Raw genomic sequence first — 16619 nt, forward strand, 5'->3', positions numbered from 1 at the left:
ACATACAAAATTAAATACATGTCAGCGGGAAAAAATTGCTATATCCAAGCACATTTGTTCTTAAGTTGTTCTTTCTATCTCAGAAATTTTCCAAAATCTAAGATATTTTGGTTCGATCTAATCTTTATGATTATTAATTTTAAATTTAATTTTGTGCAACTTGTGAGTATAGTTCAATTGGCTACGACATTAGTAGCTTTAAAAACCATAGAAAAATAATCTACATTATAAAAAATGTCTTTGAACTTTGTATTTTATATAAAAAATACCTCTAAAATTTCAAAAGTTTCAAAAGTACGTTTAAACTTTCAAAATGAATTAAAAAATGCTTTAACCATTAGTTTTGGATGGAAACCGTTTGTGTTTTGTTTAAAAAATATTTCTAAACGTTCAAATGTTTCAAAATATCCTTATACTTACAAAAAATCAAAAGTTCCGTTAGAATTAGTATATGAACAAAAAATATTAATTTGCAAAAGTACCACTACACTTTCAAAAGTTGTAGTATCCTTACCTTTAAAAAAAAGTTAAAAAGAAAGACAATAATAGATCTACCAAAGAGACCTGACTTTAATATTTTAACAAGATTGTATGTTAATAGTTACTAGTTATGTGCATATATATAGCCAAATATGTACTTTTTGTATTTGACTATTTTATCATATTGGTGAGTTTTGATGACAGATTTTGATTTCGAGATTTTGTGAGATTTTATACTCTAACTTGAAGTTTTGGTTTATATTTAGATTTTATACTAATTTTGAAAGTTAAGGATATTATTAAAATGTTTGAAAGTTCAAAGGTATTTTTGACACAAAGATCAAAGTGAAAGAATATTTTCTATGCTTTTTAGCCCCTTTATAGTTAAATGGGTGATTGTAAGAATATAGGTTTAAATACTATTTTGGTTCCTATAGTATACTTTTGATTTTTGTTCATTTTAGTCTTTATACTTTCAAAATGTTCATTTTAGTCTTTATACTTTCAAAATGTTCATTTTAGTTTCTACACTTTTAATTTTGGTTCATTTTGGTCTCTATACTTTTAAAAAATTTATTTTAGTTCTTGTAATTTCGACTTATGTTCATTTTGGTCCTTGAATATTCCAAAAGTTATCATTGTAATTCCTTAAAAATGAAAATGAAGGGACAGAAAATTATCACTTTTAAAAAAATATAAGGATCAAGGTGAACTAAAATTGAAAGTATAAGAATCAAAATAAACATTTTGAAAGTATAGAGACCAAAATACACCAAATTTAAAAAAATAGGGACCAAAATGAACTTTTTGAAAGTACGAAAACTAAAATGAACTAAAATTATAAGTATAGAGACTCAAATAGAATTTAAACCCAAGAATATATATGTATTTTCTCCATTATTGTCTTTTTTGTGATTTATTTTCCTAGTAATCAAGTCATTATTGGATATTATCCCACAATCCAGATTAGGATTGTAACAAAAAAAAAAAATTGGAAAACTGAAAAATCAAACCAATCCAAAATGATTCAATGGTTTAGTTTGGTTTTTAGTATAAAATTTGACATTTTGGTTTATATTTAAAGAAAACCAAAAAGGTATTGGTTCAGATTGGTTTTTTTTATTAGAAAAACCAATCAAAACCGAACCAATACAATGGTATATACCCTTAAAAGTAAACTATCTTTTAGTATTTTAATTATTATGGTGCATGTATATTTATTATTTAAAAAAATATATACTAATTATTGTGGACCATGTATATTTTTTATTTAGAAAGGTGTCAAAAAAAAATAAAGATGTCAAATTTCAATTTATATATATATATATAAAAGAAATAAACCAAAATTTAATTTTAAATTAACAAAAAGGACCAAAAAAAGTAGTAATAAAAATAAAAATTAGAAACAAAAAAAAAAAAGAAAATGTTAAAAACCATTAACCAAACCAATAATAAATTGATCCAAATAAAACCAATTCCATGGCTTTGTTTTTTATTGGACATTGGTTTGAATCTTTTCTTTGTAAGACTAATTGCTTTGGTTGATTCTTGGTTAGCCTCAAAACTAATAAAACCAAACCGATTATCACTCCTAATCCAGATTATCCATCCAAAGTCCAAATTGAGTAGGTTTTTGCTAAAATTTTGTGAGCCCATATTTGGGTTTTTTTTTTCATCCAAATGTCACCATTATGTCATCTCGAGTTTTAAGTAATTTTTTTTGTAATGCCCTACATTGTCAAATGTAGTCAACTTTCGTAAATTGAAATTTACTTCAAATCTCATCTTAATTACTTAACTTATATTAAATTTTATAAGTGAAAATTATTTATTGGAGACTAAGGGTTTGGATTGAGTTTTTAAGTGTTTAAATAAGTGTTTATAAGTGCAAAAAGTGTGTTTACAAACATTTAGAAAGTCAATTCAAACGGATTATAATTATTGGATTTAATTGGGTTACTTGAATGGATCTTAAAATCTAATTTGGATAAATTAGATTTAAAGTGGTCTAATTAAAACATCCAAGTTATTTAGTTTCCTTATGTTGATGCATAGAGACTGTTTGGGGCTCTGAGTTAAAGATAAGATGTCTAGAGTTCATATGTCTGTGGAGTTCATATATCTGTGAAATTCATATGTCTGTGTTTAGGGTGTAGAGATATTTGATCTGAATTCATATGTTTATATTTATGGTGTAGAGTTGAATTCATATGTCTGGGTATCTCATAATTTTTTTGAACTCTAAATAATATGTTTTTATGATTACTATTTTTATTTTGAAACTTTTTTATTCAATAATTCTACCCATCTTTGTTTGAATAAAATATGGATTACAATTTTCTTCTTTTTATTTTTAAAACTTTTCTTTCTTTCTTTTTTAGGGTAATGAACAACAATTAACCCTACATTTCTCGTAGAAATATGGTTAAATAAAATGAGAAACTAAAACGAAATCAAAACATTTGATTCTAACTAATTTTTCTCCATGAATTTCATTATCATCTTCTTCTTTTTCTTCTTCTTCCTATTGTTGCTTTATATTTTTATTATATCATGAATTTTTTTAATTAAATCTCCCCCATCATCGTAACAAGCAATAGAATGTCATCACATTTCTTCAACAATTTCACTTTCATTTCCTCTAATTTTGGAGGATCATCAAAGAACAAATCTCTATTTTTCACTAATTCTTGTTGGAAAATGTTCCAAGAATTTTTTTTTATTTTATGTTTTTTTTTTTTTGTTATATGTTACATACTTTTCGTCTAAATATTCTTAACATTCATTTGATATGTGAATTCATTACGTATAAATATTACATTTAATGTAGACAAAATAATATATTTTATATAATTAACAACCCTACAACATACTTTAACAGTCATCAATCTTATAGTAGTCGGAAGTGGTTATCGAAATTGATTATCGAAGATGATTTTTGCTGAAGTTTGTAGTCGGAGTCTGAAGTTGGTCACATGAAGGTGTATTAGAGTTGGTTGTCGAAATTTGTCATTGGAAGTGGTTTTCAAATCCCGGAGTTGGTTGGACAAAAGTGGTCGTCGAAGTTGATTATCGAAGATGATTTTTGCTGGAGATTGTAATTGGAGGTGATTGTCGGAGCACAAAGTTAGTCGCATGAAGGTGGTATTAGAGTTGGTTGTCGGAGTTAAAACATTTTCTATTATCAATAAAGATGTTATTCAACATTTCTTCAATAAAGTTGTTATTGAATTTGTAAATTGCACTTGTAAAGACTAAATCCAATAAACTAAAATCCATAGCTATTATATGAATACTTGAACTTTACGTGGAGATATAAAGCTGGATCAAGTTCGTAAACAACCAAAACGGTCTATAGTATACGAATAAGGTTGGGTGCCTTATTCTAGTAACACTATCGGATGCGGCCTACTCTGTAGTTGTTACAATATGTTATAAGGTACTTCAAATGAAGTGATCCTAATCCGTTCATGTATTGACATGAGGAGTGAGGGTGTCCCATGCAATGAGTTTGCATAAGATCGAACCAAAAAATAAGTCACTCTTACTTTATGACGTTGTTTACTGTTTAAAACTGACTATTTCATAGCGTTGACTTAGGTAACTTAACCTTATCTTGAGCTAACTATGAACTCATATTTATTCGGGATTATCCTTTGATCTGCATAGGTAAGAGTGGTCTAACACACTGCTCAATAGGCCTCCCATTTTGGGGATAAGATCGGGTAGATAGTTGGGGACATAGGGTGCAAGATGGAATTCACGCCTAATCAATTTAGGGATAGGAGGAAGATTGTTCTCTTAAGTATTGAATCCAGGTCTTGAACAAGAGGTCCCACCTTCTCATTGACCCGGGAGGGATCTGGTTTAGTGATTGGATCACAAAACCAATTGTTCGTTAAAGGATCAGTAGAACTTAAAGAGCAAGACGTAATTTTAGAGGTAAAACAACATTTGACCCAGCCGTTATTATGAACAACTTGTGAAGGGTCGACTTACAGATGATTAAATCAAGTGGACACAAATATATCTACAGTGAGGAGAGTACAACTATCGAGCTATAGTGGTGTGACTTGATAATTAATGAATATTGATTAATTCGGTCTAAAGAATTTTAGCCAATTGAGCTCATGATCTGTAAGTCTATAAGGTCTCTCTACTAGCTCGTAAAACATAAACACCTTGAATTAGTCAATTGAGTGAATTTTGAATGATATCAATTTGAAATGTTAAAATTGAGATTAGGGTTTGAATTTGAATAGTTCAAATTCAAATTAGGGTTTGTATAATTATATTCGATATAATTAATTACCGTTTAATTTATCGAAATTAAATGAAATTTGAGAGTTTATAATATTTAAATATTATTTTAAATATTAATTACATGAATAAGATTCATGTTTAATATTAAATGTGTGATTAATTTAATATTTATTGAATTGTTATTTAATTAATCAAATATGTTTAATTAATTAAAATCAAATAAATTTTCAATTTGAGAAATTTTTCTGAAATTTTAATTTAAATTAATTTTGAATTATTGAAATTAAATTTCAAATTGTATTTGAAAATTGGAATTTTCCACTTAGTGGAAAAATCCAATGTTTCACCAACTAGTAGGTGGAACTCTACAATTCACATATCTATCCCACTCAATCTTCAAGTTGGAGGTGTCTTTGACTAAATTCAATCATGCCTGCACGTATTTAAAGAATAAAAATACTCCAATTTGGCAGAATTGAAGGCGGATTAGTTGCTGGAAAATTTGTTCCTGTTGAGTTCTTCATGCTTACCACAAAACCCTCTACATTCCTTCACAAATTCATTCCATTTTTGAGTTCCACCACTCAAATTCAAGGTTGAGAATAGTAGAAAAGATCTCTTGGTGATCCAGGACTTCAATTAGAGAAGATTGTAGCTCAAATTCGTGTTTGAAGAGGATCTTCAAAAGTATGTGTTGAAACCTTCTTAATACCCTATGAACATGTTTATTTTGATGTCAAAATTAAGGAATTAGAATGCTTAATGATCATGTTTTCTTCCGTTGTCTATTTCCATATTCCAACACGGAGGTGGTTGTCGAAGTCCGGATTTCGTTGTCCGAATTGTCATCAGAGGTGGTTATCGGAACACGGAGTTGGTCGTCAGAGTTTTCATCGGAGGTGGTTATCAAAGCTCGAAGTTATTTCTTGGAGTGTGACAATGGTCGATGGGCGAAACCGCTGAAAACATGGAAAGAAGGGAGAGTTGGTGTGAGTTAGGGTGAGTTGGTAAAATATACCAACTCAACCCCACCAACATTCAAAATTGGTAAGCCAAACAATGAGTTAGTATATTATACCAACTCAACTCAACTCATGTTGGTGAGCCAAACACTCGTTTTGTTGAGTCTTATGTCAAAAAAATTGTAAAAAAAAAACCTTATTTTATCGCTTTAAAATAATTATTAATTTTAAAATACATATGATAGTTAAAAAATGTAACACCCTGAATTTTTTTTATTATTTATGTAATTCAGTAATTTTTATTAATCGAGGGCATTTTTTTGAAAATTAATGGTAGAAATTAATTTTATTTGGGAAGAAAAGGAAGTTAATAAAATCAAGTGGAATAAGGAAAAGAACAAAATAAAGTTTATTTTATTTCCCTTTTAATTTATTATTATTTATAGAAACAAAAATTTTCCCTTCTCCTTTCGTCATCGCCATGCGCGCCCCTCCCTAAAAAAAATTGTTCCTCGCGCCACCGCCTTCACCTCGTTGACTAGCCGACCAGCCGTCGTCTTCCGCCACAGATGCACGCTAGCACTCAGCGTGTGCCGGTCCTTGCATTCATCGGTAGATGACCGCCATTGGGCTGCGCGTGCACCAGATCTGACCAATTCGACACCGCCCGAAGCTGTTCAAATTTGCCGTTCGCGAGTCCGTTCGACACTACCACGTTCGTCGCGCCATCCGCGAAGGACTGAAGTCGAACGACCCAATCTGCCATCGCCGGTTACCTCCAGTCACGTCGATCCAATGCTGCCCAGCCCTGTTCGTCGCCGAAATCTGCTTGCATCACTAGACTTTTGTTTTGAGTAAGGGATTGATTAATTTTGGGCAAGATTTTGGATTGTCTTTGAGAGGTTTGATTACCCACTTGGTTTTGGGTTAAAATTGTTATCTCTTTATATTTGGAATTTAGATCCAAGATTGGAGTACTTCGAAGTGCGCAACGTGCTGTTCAACAGATTTGAGTTCGTTTGGCAAGTATTTTGGTAACCGTTGTGATCCTTGTTGGTTGTTAGGCATCTATTGGTTATTGGACTAAATGATGGTTTGATTTTAGTACTTTGAAGGTTCCAAGTCGTCGTCCATTGGGTTTTAAAATCTGCGAAGAGGAGATTTGAAATCGAAATCTTGCGAGTGTTTGTTGATCAAGTTTCGTTGGGTAAGTTCATTGGTGATCGTTGAATTAAATTTGTATGTTTGGATTTTGGTTTCAAGGATTGAAATTTAGTATTATGTTCTGTATTAGGGGACTTAATTCAGGAATTATTTTGTTGAAGATCATTAGCTTGGATTAATATCTGAATTTGACTTCGAGGTAAATAATCTTACTACTGGAATTGCCCACAGGCCAGGCACTAGATGTATGCTAGCATGATAGATGAATATTATGACAGAATGATGGCATGATCAATTGATAGTATAGTATAGTATAACCGATGTATGATTTTATATGAGTATCTGAAAGATTTATTTGTGCACGTAGATACTTGAATGCTAGCATGAGATGATATTTGATTCCATGAGGTTGTATTTGATCTGTGGATATTGAGGCATATTTGTATGTTGTAGAGCCATAATGTTGATGTGTATATATATGTCATAGAACCATATTGTGATAATTATGATGTTGAGACTATGAGTGATTTTACGGATTAGTTAGATGCCCACTAGATATTGTGTTTCCTTCGAGATTCACCAGATTGTGTTTCTTTCGGGATTCACCAGATTGTGTTTCCTTCGGATTCACCAGATAATGTGTTTCCTTCGGGATTCACCAGATTGTGTTTCCTTCGGGATTCACTAGATATTGTGTTTCCTTCGGGATTCACCAGAGGTAGTGGGCATACTTAACTTCAGTAGGATAGAAATTGGTTTTTCATATATGTATGTGTCCCATGAGGACTAAAGCAGTTTATATGTTCCACTAGAGGTAGGCATGTAGAGGACATAGATGTCTAGCTTGACCCCAGTAGCGGGGTTACTTACTAAGTATTTTCTACTCATTCTTTCTCATGTTGTTGTTTCAGGTAAAGGTAGAGATGTACTGGTGATTGACAAGCGGAATTCATGATCGAGCCATTGGACTAGTTTTATGCTTCAGTTCATGAGATTTAGATTTCTTTTCATGTTTTTCTTAACGTTTAGTTTTGATGTTTGAAACTTACTATTAAGAATTGTTTTCAGACTTATTTATTAACATTTATGATTTATGGTTACCCTATTGTTGTTTTTAATATTTGAATTTGACGAAAGACTTTTGAACTTACCTTATTTATTTAGCATTTATTTCACCATAAAAGGGTGTCATTTTAAGTTCCATGCATGCATATATTTAGTAACGGCCTAATTTAAGTCTTAGGGGGTCGGGTCGTTACAGAAATTGCCAGTAAATGTTTATATTTAACGAGCAAAAAATTTCAATAGAAATATATTTGTTGACATAAAAGTTTGTAAGTTTCAGTGAAAATAGTAAATTCTCAGTTTTTCGATTAGTTGACAGACATTGGCTATTAAGAAAATGATCTATGTTACCCGTCAAGAAATCATAAATTTACCTTTTGAATTTACGCACACAATCATAAATTTATGAGCACAAAGTTAACATATTTTGACAGGCATTGCTTGTCACATAAAACAAAATTTATAGGTGGTCAAAAACCATCAATAAGAAGCCCAAAATGATGTCGTTTTGTGCTTAGTAATGCTGATAACTCATGGATGGATTGTCAATAAATTTCTCATTATTGACAATTTTGTGTGTCAATTAGTTTTATGCTTAGAGATGTGTCAACAAATCTCTCATTATTGACAATTTTTACGTGTCAATAAACCATTTTTCTTGTTTAAAAAAGTGGAAATATTCCCAAAGAGTGTCAGGTGTGATAATCCGAGACACAATAGGGCAATATACAACAAACCACTATCAACTAATAGAGATAGTGACGACAAACCATTATCAGCTAATAGAGATAGTGACAAACATAATAGAGGAAAATAAGTTCTTATTTGAATTCTCAAACGCTTATGACTTGATTCTATTTAATTTTAAAATCACAATGAGGCTATGCAAAAAAAAAAAAAAAAATGGTGTGTAACGGCACTCGTGAGGTCGAGTGGCAAACATGTGAGAAAAATGAGAATCCTGAAGGTCTAACTCATTGAATCAGGGATTTGACAATTTCTCTACTTGGAGGAGCATCCATAACATGATGTTACTAAAAAAGCGATAAGTGTGCTCAAACATTACCAAAATATTAATTTTCACCTATTTGAGAGGCTTGAAAATGGATCATCCGCACAAAATCTCAATAAATCTAAGGGGGTCTTTGGCTCACCAACATGAGTTGAGTTGAGTTGGTATAATATACCAACTTATTATTCGGCCTACCAACTTTAAATGTTGGTGGAGTTGAGTTGATATATTTTACCAACCCACCCCAACTCTATATTCTTCCCATGTTTCCAATGGCTCCACACATTGGCTATTGTCACACTCCGTGAACTAACTTCGGACTCCGACAACCACCTCTGTGACAACTCTGGCGACCAACTTCGGGCTTCGACAACCACCTCTGATGACAATCTCGATGATGAAATTCGAACTCCGACAACCATCTCCGATGACAGCTCCGACGACCAACTTTGAGCTCCGACAACCTTCGCGTGACAAACTCCGACAACCAATTCTGGCCTCCGACAACTACCTTCGGTGACCCAACTCCGATGACCACCTTCGCGCTATTAACTCCGACGACCAATTGGCTCCAACAACAAACTCTGATGACCAACTCCGACAACCACCTTTGTAGGCTCCAACAACCACCTCTAATTACAAACTCCGATGAAAATCACCTTCGATGAACATCTTTGAGCAAGCAACTCCAACGACCAACCTGAGGTTTCGACAACCATCTTCGATGATAAACTCCGACAACCAACTCTAATTATGCGACTAACTTCGGGCTTTGACTGTTACCTCCGACTACAATCTCCAGCTAAAATCATCTTCGTTGATCAACATCGACACCACTTTCGCCTGACCAACTCTGGGATTCGAAAACCAGCTCCAATGAAAAACTTCGACAACCAACTCCAATACACCTTCATGTGACCAACTTCAGGCTCCGGCAACCACCTCCAACTACAAACTCCAATAAAAATCATCTTTGATAATCAACTTCGACAACTACTTCCGACTACTATAAGACTGATGACTATTAAAGTATGTTGTAGGGTTGTTGATTATATATAAAAAAAAACATTATTTTGTCTACATTGAGTGCAATATTTATACATAATGAATTCACATATCAATTTAGTGTTAAGAATATTTAGACAAAAAGTATGTAACATATAAAGAAAAAAAACCATAAAATAAATTTTTTTTCTGGAATATTTTTTAGCAAGAATAAGTGAAAAATAGAAAATTGTTATGTGATGATCCTCTAAATTGTTAAAGAAATGTGGTGACATTCCATTAGCTGTTATGATGATGGGGGAGATTTAATTTAATTTTTTTTTGACATAGTAAAAATATAGAGCAACAATAGGAAGAAGAAGAAAAGAAAAAGATGATAATGAAATTCATGAAGAAAAATTAGCTAGAATCAAAAGTTTTGATTTTACTTTAGTTTTTCATTTTATTTAACCATATTTTTACCAGAAATGTGATGAGTTAATCATTGTTTATTGCCCAAGAAAGAAAGAAAGAAAGAAAGAAAGAAAGAAAAGTTTTAAAATTAAAAGAAAAAAATTACAATCCATATTTTATTAAAAAAAATGGGTAAAATTATTGAATAAAAAAATTTTAAAACAAAAATTGTAAATATAAAAGCATATTATTTAGAGTTCAAAAAACTGCATCAAATACTCAGATATATGAATTCAACTCTACACTCTAAACATATGAACTAGACCAAATAACTCTATATCCAAAATACAGACATATGAATTTCATAGATATATCAACTCTCTTTCTCTCTATATAAATTTTAGACATCCTATATCAAGTCAATGTTTCAACCCGTTTCTAATATTAATAGTTTTTTTTTTTAAAAAAAATAAATAAATGGATTTTATTTCAGTATATATAATAATGATAAATTCTAGAATCGCTGGAAAAGTCGAGAAACTCCGGGATGTCTGACCGATCTCTGTAGAATTTTGAATCCCTGTGTTCTTACATCTTTTGACAAACAACTCGTCGATCTTTTTGAAATCAACATCGAAATCCTTCGTTCAATTCTGTATTCTCCAATCTTATATCGATTCAGCGTTTCCCTCTTGTTGCAATTTGTTATCTGTACCTTCGTCCATGGCGGCCCCGTGTTTCTGGGCTCCCTCAGCCATTTCTTCTTCCCAATTTGCTTACTCCGTTGGGCCCTGCTTTCCGGTTCCCTTTCATCTTCAACAATCGGCTCCTCTTTACGCCGCTGCTCCAACCACGGCCCCTGTGGTTGCTCCCGCTGCTGCTACCTACCCTCTCCCTCAGTACCAACAGGTTTGTGTTCTAATCCTAACCGATCTATTTGGAATTTGGCTTATTTGCTTCACTTTACATATTTTATCTCTGAAGTTGAAGAAGATTGCATGTTTGTTTCCAATATTTTGAATTGTTCCTAATGCTTGTTGTTAATTAACCACTTATGTTGCTATAAGTCTGATAACCTAAAAAATACTCCGCCCATATGTTTCGTTATCTCTCTTTACTAATGTTTCCGTAAATCAGGCTAGTTCTGAAAACTATAAAAAAAAAATGGTTTTCTAAAACTTGTTATTGTTTTTAAAGTTCGACTTGGAATTAAAGTGTTCCTTAGAGAAATATGAAAATCATAATTGGGAAATTCGGAGGAATCATGCATACAGTTTTAAACAATAGGTAACTAAAAAAGAATTTGTTATCAAACGAAACCTGCGTGATTAACTTCGGCATGTGATATCGAATCAATTAATGCCATAAACTTTCTAAACGACGAAATTGAAAGTTTTTGAGTCTCAAGTGGTGGACTCATTGATCAACATGGGAGTGATTTTGAAATTGTTAAAATCACTCCTATTTTTCTTAATGTCATTCTAAAAACATGTTCTCATTCAGTCAAATCCAATTTTGATAATATGAAAATCGGGTTTAAAACTGTAAAATCAAATGTGAAATTTATTTTGAATAATAAAAAGGCATGTTTTGGTCTAGATTTTGGTTTTTGGAGGACTCATGCACTAATTTTACTTGGGTATTTGGTGTTTTAGGCGCAGCAGTTGTTTCAAAAAGATGCTCAAATAATAACACCTGAAGCACTTGAGAGTGTAAAAGTTGCCCTTGCAAGAGATGAAATGGAGCACAAAGCAGAAACTAAAAGGAAAGCTATCCCTCGTAAAGCTGCTGGACAGAAATGGGAGGATCCTACACTTGCTGACTGGCCTGAAAGTACGTAACCTTTTCATTTCTTACCCCAATTTGTCTTATATGATTTAAAGCTATATTTTATAGGAACCAAATCTTGAGGTAGGAATGGTAGCAACCACCATTTCAGAAATGGACATCATGAGTATTAGATTATTATGGTTAAACTACAAATTTTGTCCTCGAATGAGGTAATCTTGACAAGTTTGCACATTCTTTACATCTGGATTATGCAGATGATTATCGGCTGTTTTGTGGCGATCTTGGTAACGAGGTGAATGATGATGTTCTTTCTCGAGCGTTTTCACAATTTCCATCCTTTAACATGGCCAGGGTGAGTTTCTAACTTCATTCTTCTTGAACTCTATTCAGGCCTCATGTTTTTTACACAATCAATTTGTATGGTGTAAACTTCTTTATTTCTTGTTCAGATTTTGATTTGAAGCCCAAAGAGCAGTTAAACATGAAAGGTTGGTTCTAGTCCTACCTAATTTGTGCTTTTCCTAATGTTCGATTATATAAGTTTTGGATGACACACAAAAATCGAGATCGACACACAAAAATCGAGATCATAGATGTTTTGGATGTGGAGTCTATTTTTTTCCATTTGTGGGGCTCTAGTGGGTTGTGTAGTTGTGTAGTTTTGAAGCCGTTTCTGTAAGAATCGATCAATCATGAATTGGATTTTCTTCTCTTTCTCATTATCAATCGGATGTGAAATTAACCAAACTTGCAGCTCTAGAAATACTAGTACAAGAGGTCAATGGTAATAATATCTCAAAATGAAAGAATCGTGTATGCAAAGAAAGAAGAAAAAACCAACTAATATTTTCATTAAATTTGTTTGGTGGACCCATGAACTAAATCGAATTATCATTTTTCTTAGCTGGTCCAAACACTTACCGATGTAATTCAAATAATCTATTTAGTTATCAGCATTCCCCCAAAACTAGGTCACATATGTTAATCAAATCATGCTTAGATATCAAGCCTTCAAATGTAGGTTGAGGAAGAAGCTTGGTGAGGATGTCAATGTCTACAATCTGATGTCTAGGAGGGAGTGTACATGAATTCAACAAAATGAAGGGTTAGGATATATGCTTTAACCAATTGAGCTAGGTTCGGGTTAGCTTGTGGACTCTTCTTTTTCTTTCTGTATGTCTGTGTATTCTTACAATTTTTTTTCCAAGTTGTTTTACCAAAAATAAACACTTGCTCATTATCATTTGTGCTGCTTATGATTGGCTCTGAATGATAAGAATGTAGATGTAATTAAGGTTGTTGTGGATGTTGATGGAATATGTGTAGGTTGTGAGAGATAAGCGAACAGGCAAAACAAAGGGATACGGTTTTGTTAGCTTCACCAATCCTTTGGATCTCACTGCAGCACTCAAAGAAAGGAATGGTAATGCTTTTATTTTTATCACAGCATTTGATGATAGAATGAAGCCAAGATGGGTGGAACCTGAAAATGTTGTGTTTTTCAGGTAAATACGTTGGGAATAGGCCAATTAAACTTAGGAAAAGCAAATGGAAGGACAGAATTGATTACGAGGCTCTTGCAAAACTAAAGGTATTGATTCCTACTTCATTGATGTTCGGATTGTACTTATTTGATTGTTGCCTTCTAACAGATAACTCCTATTCAGGAACTATTTATTAGAAGCATTTTTACAATAATTTTGTTTCATTTACTCAGTAGTGAAGTCCTAATTATCTGAAAGAATAACACATTGAGATGATTTAAAAAAAGGAAAGACACACATTGAGATATTTTAAGGTGCGTTAGATGACCAATTTTTAGTTCGATACTTGGTTTTTGGTTTTTCATTTTTGGAGAACTGGGTTGTTTGAGTTTCATTAAGAAGTCCCACCTTTCTGTTTACTCTATTTTTAGTCTCTAATTCTTTTGCAATCGCTAAAGTTTCTATTTATCCAACTCTTTCTTTTCTCTCACTTCTCTCTTTTAAGTTTTTTTTTTTGTTAAGTTTTTTTTTTCTCAACAATATGCAAAGTGGGAATCGAAACTTTGGAGCTTGAAGTTGATAGTACATTCAAACTATATTCATTTCGGTCTCTTAATCTCTCTCTTTTAAGTCTTAATCTAATCATCTTTCTCTCAAACTTTTCGCTGTCTAAAATGTGTCTGACTTTATCTCTCTTTCTAACAAAACAAATTTCTCTCTTAAGATTTCATCTTGTATACCTTCTCTCTCTCTTAAATCCGGAAAAAACATTTCTGGTCACGTCTCTCGAACTTTTATCTTTCTAAACTTTTCCTCAGTTTGGAACATTTGTTCTCGTGAGCATATGGCTTCATCTAACATATGTCTTGCATTCTAACACTATTCTCTCAATTATCCGTCTTCACTTTCCCATTCTGAGACTTCTCTTTAACTAATAAATTGTTTGTGACGTGAATTTGCAGAATAAAACTCAAAAGAATTGGAAGGTACAGAAGAAAAGTGTGTTGCATTAGTGAAAGGAGCATATTGATATTGATTGGATTAAGAAATGAACAGTTTTGCAGCCATTCCTCACGTATTCTTTTCGTTGTAAATTCGCTGCAAGTATAAGCAAATAATTTTAGAAAAATACTTGGTGTGTCCGACCAAATTGTCTAATTATGATTTGTCATGTGGTGATTTCTTTTCTTTTCTTTTATTTTATTTTATTTATTTATTTTTTTTTGGGTGATAAAGAGAGCAGACCCATGAAGATGGGTGTATCTCAAGTTACACACTTAAATATTACCCAGATGACATTTTCCGTTTAGACCAAAATCTGTAGTAGTAGTTGATGGAAATGAATGATTGGGCAACTAGATTATAATCCAAACTTTTTGGGGTTGATTGCTAAATCAAACAAAAATAAATCAAATCTAGTAAAACACCATCATTAAAAAAAAATTAAAAAGGATTAGCATTTTCTTTGGCAGAAAAATCAAGATATGATTGAAATACCAAAACTAAAATTTAGACGATAGATATAAATACAAAGTTTGCACGTTCTTGTTTTTGGATGGAAAGTTTGGATTCACCGTTGACATTGGAAAACTAAATATTGACATGGATTTTGATATGGATCATGACTTAGTTGACACTAATAAACCCAAGTTGATGGGAATTATGACATCTAAGCACTTTGGAGATTTCTTTTTCTTTTATTAGATCTTATAACATCTTTAATGGTAAAGATGACTTCTTTCTTTAATAATTTATTTTTAATTTTGATTTTTTAGATGGAATAGATTACATTCTTCAGAGGGTTATATAAAGTTGTTTATCATTTCAATTTTAAGAAACATATATTATTCGAAAAGTATCTTTGTGGATTCCTAAATTTTGGATATAGTTTCTATTTAGTTCTTAGGTTCCAAAACTTGTACACTTAATCTTAAGCTTTGAGTTCGGTTTCGATAGTCTCTAAATTCCAAAATGTTACAATTTTATTTTTGACATTTGAGTTCTACTTCAATTTGGTCTCTATGTTTCAAGATTCACTTTTTTAAACTCGATTATTCACTAAATATTCATTTTTTATCTTTAGTACTACTTTATGTTAATAAACTAAAAATCATTAAAAGAAATAATTGATTAAATTTTACTATTATTTTCTATCACTTTTAAAATTAAATTCAAATTTTCACAGTATAATTATTTTTAATTAATTAATGGAAATTAACGTCAATGATTGAAAATAAGTATTTAACGAAAAATTAAGGTTGAAAATGTAAAATTTTGAAACTTAAGGACCAAGTTAAAATGAAACCTATATCTCAAGAGTAAAATTATAACATTTTGAAACTTAGGGACTAAGTTGAAACAGAATTTAAAATTTAAGGACCAAATGTATAATATTTAAAAACCTAGGGACCCATAGAAACTACACTAAAAACTTAGAGACTAAAAAGATATTTCACACTATATTTTTATAAATGAAATATGAGGTCTCATGCTTGTATGAGACTTTTTCCTTAGAAATTTGAGTCAACCTTTGCAATTTCAAATTTTATTTCAATTCTTATAATAGAATGTATACGAGTTATTCAATTAACCTTGATCAAGTTTGATTGTGGAATGACTCAATTTAGAACAAGATTTTTACATCTTGCTTCAGATCTTTGTCTTAAGAAGTAATCTATTCTAGTCTTGTCTCTTAGTTGATTCAAATCTTGTACAAGGAGATGCTAGTTTCTTTGGTTCAAGGGTTCTTACTTTAATAAATGTTTGGACTTTATAATCTGAGTATTAGAATTGCCTTATCTCTAAATTCTACTATAAGAATCGCAAAACATGAAAATTGCATATGCTCAAATTTTTAAGTAAAAAGTCTCAAACATAAAAGAGCTCAAATTTCATTCATAAAAATATTTTTCTCTTACAATTGAAACGATAGAAGATCTTATATAGTTTTTTACAAGATGTAATCTATTTATTAAAGAAATCAAAAGTCAAAATAAAGCA

At 31.6% G+C, this 16619-nt stretch overlaps 1 protein-coding gene and 1 long non-coding RNA gene across 2 annotated transcripts; both read left to right on the forward strand.

Moving 5' to 3' along the window:
* The first annotated feature begins 6195 nt into the window (after window positions 1–6195).
* LOC150037823 (uncharacterized) lies at window positions 6196–7963 on the forward strand. The gene is made up of 3 exons (XR_016527488.1): window positions 6196–6559; window positions 6667–6912; window positions 7781–7963. It is a non-coding gene; the product is annotated as an uncharacterized LOC150037823 (long non-coding RNA).
* A 2903-nt stretch (window positions 7964–10866) lies between these two features.
* Window positions 10867–14807, forward strand: LOC120069416 (uncharacterized). The gene is made up of 6 exons (XM_039021156.2): window positions 10867–11253; window positions 12000–12177; window positions 12390–12487; window positions 13462–13558; window positions 13641–13726; window positions 14582–14807. The coding sequence occupies exons 1-6, from the start codon at window positions 11068–11070 to the stop codon at window positions 14630–14632; spliced, it is 696 nt and encodes a 231-aa protein (XP_038877084.1). The 5' UTR covers window positions 10867–11067; the 3' UTR covers window positions 14633–14807.
* The last annotated feature ends 1812 nt before the right edge of the window (window positions 14808–16619 follow it).

This window comes from Benincasa hispida, chromosome 2 (genome assembly GCF_027475165.1).
Source record: "Benincasa hispida cultivar pf3 chromosome 2, pf3_genome.v1.1, whole genome shotgun sequence".
Taxonomy (NCBI): domain Eukaryota; kingdom Viridiplantae; phylum Streptophyta; class Magnoliopsida; order Cucurbitales; family Cucurbitaceae; genus Benincasa; species Benincasa hispida.

What these genes read in the sequence shown, in the direction of transcription:
- LOC120069416 (XM_039021156.2), top strand. Translation starts at nt 11,068, where the DNA reads ATGGCGGCCCCGTGTTTCTGGGCTCCCTCAGCCATTTCTTCTTCCCAA. An exon ending in CATCCTTTAACATGGCCAGG is followed by an intron (nt 12,488 to 13,461) that starts GTGAGTTTCTAA and finishes GAATATGTGTAG; the next exon opens with GTTGTGAGAGATAAGCGAAC. An exon ending in AGGCTCTTGCAAAACTAAAG is followed by an intron (nt 13,727 to 14,581) that starts GTATTGATTCCT and finishes GTGAATTTGCAG; the next exon opens with AATAAAACTCAAAAGAATTG.